This window comes from Astyanax mexicanus, chromosome 3, assembly GCF_023375975.1.
Source record: "Astyanax mexicanus isolate ESR-SI-001 chromosome 3, AstMex3_surface, whole genome shotgun sequence".
Taxonomy (NCBI): domain Eukaryota; kingdom Metazoa; phylum Chordata; class Actinopteri; order Characiformes; family Acestrorhamphidae; genus Astyanax; species Astyanax mexicanus.
Window position 1 is genome coordinate 62,781,609 of NC_064410.1, and position 12,980 is coordinate 62,794,588.

General features: G+C 38.2%; 2 protein-coding genes across 5 annotated transcripts in view; both read right to left on the minus strand.

Annotated features, from left to right (window-relative positions):
* The window catches only part of wu:fc38h03 (acetylcholinesterase collagenic tail peptide), a 761,412-nt gene that overhangs the window by 572,393 nt on the left and 176,039 nt on the right, over positions 1 to 12,980 (minus strand). The window lies entirely within an intron of this gene.
* The window catches only part of jazf1a (JAZF zinc finger 1a), a 42,351-nt gene continuing 30,939 nt past the window's right edge, over positions 1,569 to 12,980 (minus strand). The window contains exons 4-5 of the mRNA XM_049476011.1: positions 9,698 to 9,867; positions 1,569 to 8,365 (exon numbers count right to left, since the gene is read on the minus strand). Of these exons, the coding sequence (XP_049331968.1) occupies positions 8,219 to 8,365; positions 9,698 to 9,867 (317 nt within the window). The 3' untranslated portion in view covers positions 1,569 to 8,218. The remainder of the gene's footprint in view (positions 8,366 to 9,697; positions 9,868 to 12,980) is intronic.

Below are 12,980 nucleotides of genomic sequence, written 5' to 3' on the forward strand. Positions count from 1 at the left end.
TTTTTTTCAAACTTTAAAAACAGAAATTCAAGCTCTATTTCTGACTCAGATGCTTCTAAAATCAATGAAATGTATCTAAAAGTTTACTGTTTTTAACAGTAAGTGCTTTTAATCGTTTCCAGGCTTATTAAATAAAAGAATTAGTTCAGACTCTTCTGCTGTTCTGTGATTAAATCCCAGATTGTGGCTTTAAATATCGATCACTCAGATCCATATAATCATCATATCCATCATATCCATCCTACTGTAACGTTTTCTCCTGAAGATACTGTATATCTAGAGCGTGTGCCTCATGGTTGCTCTGTGTAATGTGTAATAAGCTTGCATTTACTAATAAAGAATGCTCTAATTCAACTAGAAAAATCTGAATTGTGGATTTTTTTTATTTTTCTAGTTTTTATCCTATTTTCTCCTAAATTTACAAGTGTAACTCCAAATTCCCCAGTTAATTTAAAGAAATAAGAGCCTGAGTTCTATCTATTCTTTCTCTTCTCTATGTTTGTAGAAATTAAATAAAATAATAGAAAATATAAAACACAATAAAAGGACTATCACACAGGTATACAAAAAAATAGCCAGTAGTTTACCAAGTCAAGTGTCTCAAAACTTTAAAGCAAATAGGGCTTAGAACTGAGTGTACTTTCCTGATCTAACCTGTCTTCTGTTTATTTGCAGTCCTGAGTTAATAGAGGGATTCCAGGCCAATCCCTGTCTAACGTGTATATTAACTTCTGTCAAAAATCTCTATGAAACGTAAAGTTAAAGTTACATTCTTTTTTCATAAAAGGAAACCATGGTAAGAAGTGCTTTTAGTAGAAAAAATTAAAAGCGCAGGTGATAACTGATCAGTTTTTGTGATATAATTATATAACAGTAACAGTAATGTGGAGTAACATGTTTAGGTTGTAAAATCACCTTTATTGGATGTAACTAATAATAAACAAAATACAAAAAAATGGATTATTTGTGATCAAAAGTAATTTCCACAAATGTTGTTCTAAGAAACTACAGGGTGGGCTTTGGCTCATGTTAGCAAATGTGATAACTGTACTCATAGAACGCCTCTCAGCCAATCACACTGTATTATACCGCAGTTAGTTCCGACTAGGGGTGGGCAATATTATATTGTATACAATATATCGTGACACAGAAATATCGTGATATTAAAAATCCATATTGTGATAATAGGGCTGTTCTGTCTTAAAAGTAGTCTATTATTTACTGTCAAGCTTTAGGTGTATTTATTGTATAATTAATGTTTTAGTTTGCAGTTTATATGCATGCACTAAATATTCTGCAATATTATTTGCTGCATTATATTATTTTATGCTAAATTATTTATTTTGCCACATTATGATTATACTGTTATACTATTATACTATATTCCTGAAATTAATGAATTATTTTAGTTTTCCTATATCGCCAAGTATATCGTTATCGCAAAAATACCCTGAAATATCGTGATATTATTTTAGAGCCGTATCGCCCACCCCTAGTTCCGACCCTGCAGTGTGATTAACTGCTGCACATCGTCATCAAAAACATCAAGAATGACACAAACACACAGCTCTGCTTCTCAAGTCTTTTATTTTTAGTTTTTTTGTACCTTCGTAAAATGTCATAAGCAGCTTTTTTTTTTTTTTTTACATTTTTAAGACATCTGAACAGTCTCACATACTCATATATTCACATATACACACATGATACAAATCTGGCCACAGATAGAAAAAGCTCCTGCTACACAGAAACGTTCCACAAAAAACATACGAACATATGAAAATATAATTTTAAAACCACTTTACAAAGACGGTACGATACATTCACTGTACAGCATATCAAACTGCCTCCAGCAGAGTAACAGACGCATATCAGCCACTTTATTAATATACAAACTTACTGCAAATCACATCCATCCAGTACACCGCATCTGTGCTGTCGGCCTCAACTACTCAGACAGGGTTCCCACCGGATTAAACACACTTAAATCATACGATCAGAATACACCCGCCACCATGTTTAACAGCTTTTACATAGACTTATTAGTTCTCTGTATGTCCTTAGAACATTTTTACTGAACGTATTGCTACGTTACTTTTGTAACTTTTGTTTCAATGTTTCAGTTTTTAGTTTTGAAAAACAGAAACTAAAAACTTTTTTAAGCAAAGTTTTTACGTTTTAACGTTTCCATAAGTTTCCATTTGTCTAGCTGGGAACGATTAAATGCACTTAAATCACATGGACAGATAACACATCCGCCACCATGTTTAACAGCTTTTACATAGCTAACAATTGTGGTTGGTTAACGTTATTAGTTTTCTAAATGTCCTTAGAACGTTTTTATTTAAAGTTTTCAGTAAAATGTTACTTGTTTCAATGTTTTTAATTTTGAAAAACAAAAACTAAAAACTTAGCAAAGTTTTAACGTTTTAATGTTTCCACAAGTTTCCATGTGTCTAGCTGGGAACGTTATGTGAAAAACGTAATAAACCATTATGTCACACGTTTTCTGAAAGTTTCTCTAGCATTGTTAAATGTTCTTAAAACAATTTCTGTTAGCTGGGTAGCCCTTTTGACATTATACTACCTTTACTGTAAAACGGCCCACAATTTAGTTACATACTGCAAAAATTTACATCAGTTTTATAGGCCCCAAAATAGAACCATGTGGGACTTCATGACATTTGGTAAATCCAATGTAAATGCCAAATTTTCTTGCATTAGTATTAACTTTCCTGTTAACTGAATAATTTCATCATTTTAAACTGCAGGGATAATTTGTCAAAAATCTGTAAAAAAAAATAAATAAATAAAAACAATAATAAAACAGAAAAAACACTAAAATTTAGAAAAATAAAAATCAATGTGCAACCATCGTTAGGGTTGTACATTGGAATTAACTTGCTGATTCTAAAATGTGTGTCTATTAGTATCTATTTTCTTGTTAACTAACCGATTTTAGTTAGTTAGTTTAGTTTTAAACTGCCGGGATATTTAAAATGATATTTTTTCAACATTAAATGTTTTATGCTGCACAAAATCAGTGTAAATAATATTTAAATGTAAAATAACTTCTTTAAATGTGGTTTCAGTCTCCCACCCTTCAGCTTTCATAGTTTAAATTACATACATACTGTCAGAGATGTAAAAATAGTGGTAGAAATAGTGTAGAAATATGAAATTTAGATCAAAACTGAGGCTGAACAGAAATAAGAGTACATTTTAAAACACTACCATATTTTTCACACTATTAGGAGCACTTTACAATTTTCCCAAAAAATGTCAGTGCACCTTATAATCTGGTTCACCTTATGTATGCCTTAAATAGCCTGCTGCTAATCCTGGCTAGCACTGCTAGAGCAGTATTAGCATTAGCAGCTAACTGTGCTAAGCGCTAGCTCTTTCTCCGTTTAGAGGTTAACATATCGGTCTGTAGCCTGCTGCCAACTACGGCTAGCACTGCTGGAGCAGTATTAGCATTAGCCGCTAACCAAGCTAAAAGCTAGCTCTTTTACCATTCAGAGCTGTGTATATCGATAGCTAATATCGCCCTGGATAACTGGAACACTCAGGGTTCCTCAGTTTGGCAGCATTTACTAGCGCTAAGCTAACCTGCTAGCTGCTAATGCTAATGCAGCTGCACCCAGCCTTATTGGAAATCTAAGCTTACTGTAAATAAACTGAAGCGCTTTACTCACCCAAATACAAAAACAGTTTTCAGGAGAGAAATCTGTGTAGATTAACATCCAACATGGCAACATTACCCCTATTCCTTACTAGTGTCTCATAAAATGTGCCTTTTAATCCGGTGCACCTTATATTGCGAAAAATAATAAATCTAAGTGGGTTTTAATAAACTCACTGTACATTATGTTGTATGAACGTTAGGATAAATATCCTAGATGATGTTTTCTTTAAAAAAAATAAATAAAAAAAAAACAGTGGGAACCCTGTCTGGTTTAAATTGTGATTAAAAAGTTAGTTAATTGTGCTTTTTTTTTTTTTTTTTATGAACACATCTGTATTTGTGTGTTGGTGAAATCTGTAATACTAAAAAAAAAACATTTCTGGCACCTTAATACAGATTTTTAATCTATTAGTAATCCGTAAATTCACGTAATTCCCTAAACGTCACATGATTTCATGTGATCATCTGATTGGTAATTAAAACGTAACACTTCCAACACTGTTTACGGATGGGATGCGCTTGCATTTGAGCACCTGTAGCTTATTGTGACTGAAAACAATCACTGTTTGTTTAGCATTTATAATACAGAACGGAATTCAACCAGCAAATAACAGCAGCACAACGAGGAGGCCATTCCACTGTACAAACCGGGGCCACCTAGTGGAGGGTCCTATTATGGCACTTTACCACAGAAACGCTAATCAGCTAATGACTCCAGTTATGGTGCATTTCCACTGCATGATACCTCCAATACTCAACTCAGTTTAGATTTTCTTTTTTTTTTTTTTTTGTGAGGAACAGTCTACCAAGGTTGTGGGTTCAATTCCCAAGTCTGCTTAGGGTTGTGGGTTTAATACTTAGGTCTGCTAAGCACACCACTGTTGGGCTCTTGAGCAAAGGCCTTTAAACCTCTCTGTTCCAGGGGTACTGAAGCACTGGGTTATTGATGACAGGGTTGTGGGTTCAATAGCCAAATCTGCCAAGGGTTGTGTGTTCAACACCCAGGTCTGCCAAAGGTTTTGGGTTCTATAATCAGGCCTGCCAAGTGTTGTGGGTTCAATACACAGTTCTGCTAAGGGTTGTGAGTTCAAAACTCAAGTCTGCCAAAGGTTGTGGGTTTAATACCCAGGTCTGCCGAGGGTTGTGGGTTCAATTCCCTGGTTTGCCAAAGGTTGTGTGTTCAATACTCAGGCCTGACAAATGTTTTGTGTTCAATTCCCTTGTCTGCCGATGGTTGTGGGTTCAATTTCCAGGTCTACTAAGGGTTGTGGGTTCAATGCCCTTAACCCTCAACCAGGTACTTTAGTAGCACCTCCTCGCCTTTATGATTTCAAGCATGTAGAGTATAGACTTAAATTTTACGTTTAAATCCTGCAGAGCTCTGATTGGCCAGTGATAATTGCCACTCTACACAATGCAACCGGCCTCAATTCGGTGAACCAAAAAGTTTAGCATAGTTTAAGTATCATGCAATGGAAAAGCACCATAAAACCTACATATAAGTCATGGTGAAAATCAGGGTATTGCTTATTTCTCTTCACTATATCTGGGTTGGATTCTGCAGTGCCTCTAATGAGAACTGAGAAAACATCACAAGCTAATGAAGAAGAAACATGGGTTCCTGCCAGTGTAACAGAACTGACCCACGTTTGTTTTACCACAAGAAAAGCAGAAAGACGGTCATGCTCGTCACTGCGTAACCAACGGGATTTGGCGTAAACAAAAAAAAAAACAAAACTTAAAAAAAAACAGAAACGTCTATTTAGCGTATAAAAAAAGCAAAAAAAAAAAAGAACATACGCAGCATGCTAAACTGAAGCAAACGTCTACGTTAGCTGCTCTGGCGAGTATATATTTTAAAAGCACGTTCAGGCATTACCGCCATCAACAGACCGCCGGAACTATGGCACTACCGACCGCGACGTAACAGCAGAAATAGAGAAATACTGACGACAAATCATTTCAGAGTAAGGCTACAAGCGGAGATACTGCAGAACAGCCAGGCAGGCGATCCATGCGAGCGAATAAAAAAAATAAACGTACGAATATCAATTTCAATATCAATAACGATTACAATGTGTAAAAAGGCACACGCACATATACATATATACAACTCATACACACTGTCGACACAATACTGCAGACTGCACACACACACGAGAATCACGCCCTTCTTCAGAGGCTCCCGGTGTTGTGCCGAATTCAGCACCCTCACCAGGAAAAGCACCACCTCTCTGTAGCTTATTCTAAATAAAGTTATGCCCTGCCGAGAGGGGGTGCTTTTCGTGGCGGGGGTGCAGATTTAGACACTACTATAATGCTGAATTCAGCACCCCTGCCAGAAAAAGCACCCCCTCTCAGTAGATGCATCAGGTGAGTCAGCGTAGCTTAGAACAGTATCTTGGGTAATTTTTCCATTTTCTAAGTAAAGTTAAAGCAAAGACGAGAGGTGGTGCTTTTTCTGGCGAGGGTGCTGAATTTGGCACATCACCGGCGCTCATGAGAGGGGAAAGAGGAAAGATACACCCCATCAGCCATAACATTAAAACCACTAATGCACTGATTTCAATGGCAGATCTCGAGGGATTCCAGAATGCACCAACCAAAAGTTACTACAGGAAGTAGTAATAGTAGTAATACGACGCTTAAGAACAGTGTAGTGACCTGCACTGAATTGAGGTCAATAATGGACAATTCTAGCCAGATGCCACCGGTCACCATCATTACTACCAACTGCACTGCACTGTCCACTCTGGGTGGTAATATTAGCCTATGTTCTATGGTCTATTCCCCAGTAGCACACCTGGGCTTGATGTTTCAGGGGATTAATCTGGGAAAATGTGACCCAATCCCATTTCTTAATCGAGTTAAAAGGGAAAGGGGTGAAATCCTAAGATCCTAATTCCCTAAGAATTAGAAAAACCCTTCAAGCACCTGATACAGATATAGCTACAGATAAACGCTAAAGTTCAGCAACCTAGCTGCTGCTGCTTAACCCGTTAGTTAACTCTAGGGCTTTATAATATTTATAATATAAGGCGGAATGGGAAATTTAGTGAGCTATCTAGCTCCAGAGACATTCTACTAACGATTTGTTTATGTGTGTTATGAAGAAAATGGAAATAAAACGTTAAAACTACACATTACAGTATGGTAATATACCATAGTTAGTGATTATCATATTTGTACATCCTAATACTTGTGGGATCCTTTGGTCTCTTGCCAGTAAAGCTGCAACTAATGAGCATTTTAGTAGACGATTAATCAGCTGATTGTGTTTTCGATTGGTCGATCATGTCCTCCATTTGTTCTTTCTATTGATGAGGTTTTTGATGCAATATCTATATATATATGTTTTATGTTTTATGACAGATTTTCATAATCTGATGTACCATTATTAACCTAAACATTACAGAGTATACTATTTTATTTATATATATTTATATATATATATATATTTATACAGATGTTTTTTTTTTTATAAGTGGAGTGCAGACACAGTACATCACATCAGTGCAGCAGTGGTGATAATGTTCTGGCTGATCGGTGTAAATTTGGCACTTTTTATACTGCTGGCAATGAGATATTAAAACAATAAACTAATAAACAAACAAACAAACAAAAACACTTTATAATCCCTCCTTCTTTACCCATCACTCCCAGCCTGTGACCGTTTTCCTCACGGAGCCGGGCGTCACTCTGCTCTATAAATATACATTATTCTTTTAGTTTCGTTTCGTTTCGTTTCGTTTTCACTCGTTCGTCTGTAAAAATGGTGGCAGTGTTGTGACCTGAGATCAAAGCCTTTCCCACCCAGACTCCGAAATACGTCTCTACAGGAAAACCAGAACATCATGGAAAAAGAAAAAAGTATGAAAATGAAAAAATAGACACAAAAATGAGTCATATATAGATATATCTCTATATATTCATAGATCTATAGAAATAAAAATATTCATATGTGTTAAAATATATAACCATATGTGTGTAAAATAAACCATATAAAGTTTGGATATTAAGTATAGCTCCTAATATATGCTAAATGCTTCTTTTAGATAGATATTATGTACATACATATATATATATATGTGTCTCTACTTAGCTGTGCTTTACTGGAGGAAAAATAACAAAATAATATAATAATAATAATAATAATAATAATAAAAACAGGAATGGGAAATACTCTTCTTTCTTTTCATTTTCTTTTCTTATTTCTTCATTTTTCTCAGCTTTGTTTTTCAGCAAACGACTGAATTTAATCAGAATCAGACAATAAAACAGCTGTTAAAACAAATCCTCCAAAACTACGAGTCTTTTCTTTTCTTTTCTTTCTTCCGCTGGTTATAACTGTTGTCGTAAACAGGAATGATGTACAGTAAATGGATTGTGCAAAAAGTACAAAGACAAAAAAGGACAGAAAAAAAGAGAGAGAATCAGGAAGCGGACCCCTCAGCTCCTGACTGGGAGAACGTTTAGGATGTGTGTGAAGATTATACAGGTGTGTGTAAAGGTGTGTAAAGGTGTGTGTGTTGATCACAGTGGGGGGTGGAAGTTGATGGTATGGTGTCTAAGGCCTTGAGAGGTTTTGTAGCTTTTCCCACAGCGGCACTTGAAGGGTTTCCTGACGCGGATCTGAGTGCGGTGTCCGTTCTTGGCGTGATATTTGATCCCGTTCACATTCTGCAGAAAAATCACACAGAGAATCCAAATATTACTAACTAGAGGAGCAACAGTACAGAAAATCCACGGTTCAGTTCACACCACGCTTTAAACCCCACGGTTCGGTGTGTTTTCAGTTTTTGTTTTTGGTTTGATTTCGGGTTAGTTTTGGGTGAGTTTTCGGTGCATTCTTGGTACATTTTTGGTTTGTTTTCGGGTTTGTTTTTGGTGCATTATCAGTACGTTTTAAGTACATTTATGGTACGTTTTTGGTGCATTTTCAGTATTATTATTCTTTGGTGCATTTTCGGTACGTTTAGTTTTTTTTGTACGTTTTTGGTGCATTATCAGTACATTTTCAGTTCATTTTTGGTGCGTTTGCGGTACGTTTTTGGGTCTTTTTTTGTATGACTTCGGTACGTTTTCGGTATGTATTTTTTTGTATGTTTTTGGTGCATTATTAGTACGTTTTCAGTACATTTTCAGTACGTTTTTGGTGCGTTTTCGGTAAGTTTTTAGTGCGTTTGAGGTACGCTTTTGGTCAGTTTTTGGTGCATTTTCAGTGCGTTTGCGGTATGTTTTCAGTACCTTTTTTGGTGTGTATTCGGTACGTTTTTGGTACGGTTGGTACAGAGGCTGGTCATTCTGTATAGCCTCACCTTTATTAACTTCATAATAACAATGAATCTTCATTATAATCATGTTTAGTTGTTTGGGATGGAATATTGTAACGGGGCTCAAACTCTTTTATTAAATACTGAAACCAGGATTCTCTCTTACTGTCATCATGAGAGAATCCAACTTACAAACAAACGATGAGCAACAAAAACAAACAGCATTACATTACTGATTAAACTACACATATTAATTCATAAGAATATTACTGGAGTAAGAGAAAGAGAGAGAGAGAGAGAGAGAGAGACAGACACAGAGAGAGACAGACACAAAGAGAGAGAGAGAGAGATTCACAAAGAGTACATGTACTGTTACACCCCTATTGCTTAGTTACTGTAGTGCTGTTGCCCATCTTTTGTTCCTTGCCTAAACTAAATCACAGGCCCTTGCACAGCTCGAAACAAAGCACACAAAAGTCATATACTTTGGCGGATTGCTATTTTAACGGTGCAGCTACCTGGACGTGTTCAACAAACTCTTCTCAGCAGAGGAAACTGAGCTGCTGGTTGACGCTGTGAAGGAGCTCCAGCAGCTCATTTACGGGAACAGCAATGTTATTTTATTTACTATTCTGTTTATTGTTGATGTAAAAGTTGGGTTTGTGCTGCTGTGTGTTGCTAAGATAGCAATGAACTTCAGTCTAGGTTGTATTCAGTCAGTGGAGCTCCTGTGTTTTACCTTGTATCTCTTCTTGCAGCCGGGTACAGGACAGGCGAAGGGCTTCTCGTCTCCTCCGTTCATACACATGGAGCTGAGGATGGACTCGGAGCTGATGGCGCTCTCTGTCGTCCACGACTCGTCACTGTCCGAATCTTCATACTCCACCTCCTCCTCATCACACTCGCTACCTGCAGCCAATCACACGCCAGCATTATCATCACACTCGCTACCTGCAGCCAATCACACACCAGCATTATCATCACACTCGCTACCTGCAGCCAATCACGCACCAGCATTATCATCACACTCGCTACCTGCAGCCAATCACACTCCAGCATTATCATCACACTCGCTACCTGCAGCCAATCACGCACCAGCATTATCATCACACTCGCTACCTGCAGCCAATCACACGCCAGCATTATCATCACACTCGCTACCTGCAGCCAATCACACGCCAGCATTATCATCACACTCGCCACCTGCAGCCAATCACACGCCAGCATTATCATCACACTCGCTACCTGCAGCCAATCATGCACCAGCATTATCATCACACTCGCTACCTGCAGCCAATCACACGCCAGCATTATCATCACACTCGCCACCTGCAGCCAATCACACTCCAGCATTATCATCACACACGCTACCTGCAGCCAATCACACGCCAGCATTATCATCACACTCGCCACCTGCAGCCAATCACACGCCAGCATTATCATCACACTCGCTACCTGCAGCCAATCATGCACCAGCATTATCATCACACTCGCTACCTGCAGCCAATCACACGCCAGCATTATCATCACACTCGCTACCTGCAGCCAATCACGCACCAGCATTATCATCACACTCGCTACCTGCAGCCAATCACACTCCAGCATTATCATCACACTCGCTACCTGCAGCCAATCACGCACCAGCATTATTATCACACTCGCCACCTGCAGCCAATCAAACTCCAGCATTATCATCACACACGCTACCTGCAGCCAATCACACGCCAGCATTATCATCACACTCGCCACCTGCAGCCAATCACACGCCAGCATTATCATCACACTCGCTACCTGCAGCCAATCATGCACCAGCATTATCATCACACTCGCTACCTGCAGCCAATCACACGCCAGCATTATCATCACACTCGCTACCTGCAGCCAATCACGCACCAGCATTATCATCACACTCGCTACCTGCAGCCAATCACACTCCAGCATTATCATCACACTCGCTACCTGCAGCCAATCACACGCCAGCATTATCATCACACTCGCTACCTGCAGCCAATCACACTCCAGCATTAATATCACACTCACTACCTGCAGCCAATCACACGCCAGCATTATCATCACACTCGCTACCTGCAGCCAATCACACGCCAGCATTATCACACAGCCGCATTATCACGCTTGCTACCTGCAGCCAATCACTGTATCTTCTGAAATATGAGATCGTTTAAGAGTCATAATGAGAAAAATGCTAACTTTAAGCTAATGCTACAGCGCAGCTGCAGAGATCGGCAGAGGACTCTTTTCGGCGCAACACCAGAGAACTCCGGCCGGAACACGTTTTAGATTATTATTCTCCTTCACAGAGGATCATTAAAGTATTTAAACAGGTGAAAACTCTTATCAGTCTGGTGATGTTGAGCAGTGTAGACTGTGTTAGAGCTTTAAAATGCAGATAATAGAAGAAACTGAGCTTTTACTGTTCAGGAGCAGCGATACCCTGAGTTACCACAGAGCTAATCTAGCTAACTAAAGATCCAGAGTCTAAAATACTTCATTTATAAATGTATCTGGAACCTGTTATAAGGACAAATCTTAACGTGGCTTAATGTACTAAAAACATTGAGCCAGAAACACCAAACATCTAAACATGTTGGATGCAGCTGCGCTGTAGCGTTAGCTTAAAGCTAGCATTTTTCTCATTATGACTCTTAAACGATCTCGTAATTCAGAGGATCCAGTGATGTTCAGGAGGTAAATGTACACAGAATAAAACGTACAGGGTTCTGAACGTATTTATTTACTACAGAATGTGACAGACGGGTTTTGAAAACCCCATTCATTTTTCTCATGAGGAAAAAACGCTTAGACACGGAAGCCGTACGAGGACTACAGAATGACACACGACGTCAGTGATCTTTATGGAGTGAAGACAGTGCAGGAAAAGGTTAAGGGTGGATGTCTAATACGGGATTAGAGTCAGAAGAGGAGTATCTCTCCACAAGGAAAAAAAAAAAACATAATAATATAAGTAATAAAAATAACAACAATAATAATAATAATATAACTATGGGATTCGAACCCCTGCGAGCCACGAGAAGGGATGAATACATAAACATTTTAATATTTTATTATTATTATTATTATGTATTCTCTCTCCCTCAATCAGAGAGAACTCAGAAAAAGGGAAAGAGAGAGAGAACACAGTGAACTGCTCTGAAGGAACAGAACAAGCCTTTACTGTGTGATTTTCTGAATAGATTTTTCAAAAAACTGGCGTGATCTCGCTCTCAACTTGAGTGCAAATGAGCACATCTTTTAAAGAAGGCAGGCAGCTGCCTCCAACTAAAAACCTAGTGGACGGAGTCCTCACAATTATAATAAGTTTAACCTGGTTAATTTATACTTCTGATTGTGCGCTACGCAGTGGAGCACGTTTATACTTCTGCGTGCGCGTATCAGCGGCTCTGCATCGCTCTGCAGTTTAAACTGTGAAGTCTCTACTGTACAGAAAAATAAACTTTCTGCTAGATTCTGCTGGATTACTGTGAGGATCTGATTGTATTCAGTTATAAGAGTCTGATTCAGGTGATGATGATCATCACCCCACCTCATCCTCAACTCCTCAGAAGTCTGATCTGATCTGATCTCTAAAAGCTGTGTTAGAGAGGCTGGATATCTGTAAGCCTCTCTGAGGTAAACAGGATCTGAGCTCAGCGGGAGGGTAGATAACACTGGTGAACATATGTGTGTGTGTGTGTGTGTGTTTTTTTTGCATGTGGAGCAGTTTAAAAAAACTCCACATCAGCTGTATCTGACAATAACACTCACAGTGTGAATTATACGATATTTCAGATTATGAAGGAACACAAAAAGAATCATGTAGTAAATTAAAAGTGTTAAACAAACCAATATATATATATATATATATTTTTTTTTTTCATGCATTTTGGCATCATGTTCTCCTCCACCAGTCTTACACACTGCTTTTGGATAACTTTATGCTGCTTTACTCCTGGTGCAAAAATTCAAGCAGTTCAGTTTGGTGGTTTGATGGCTTGTGATCATCC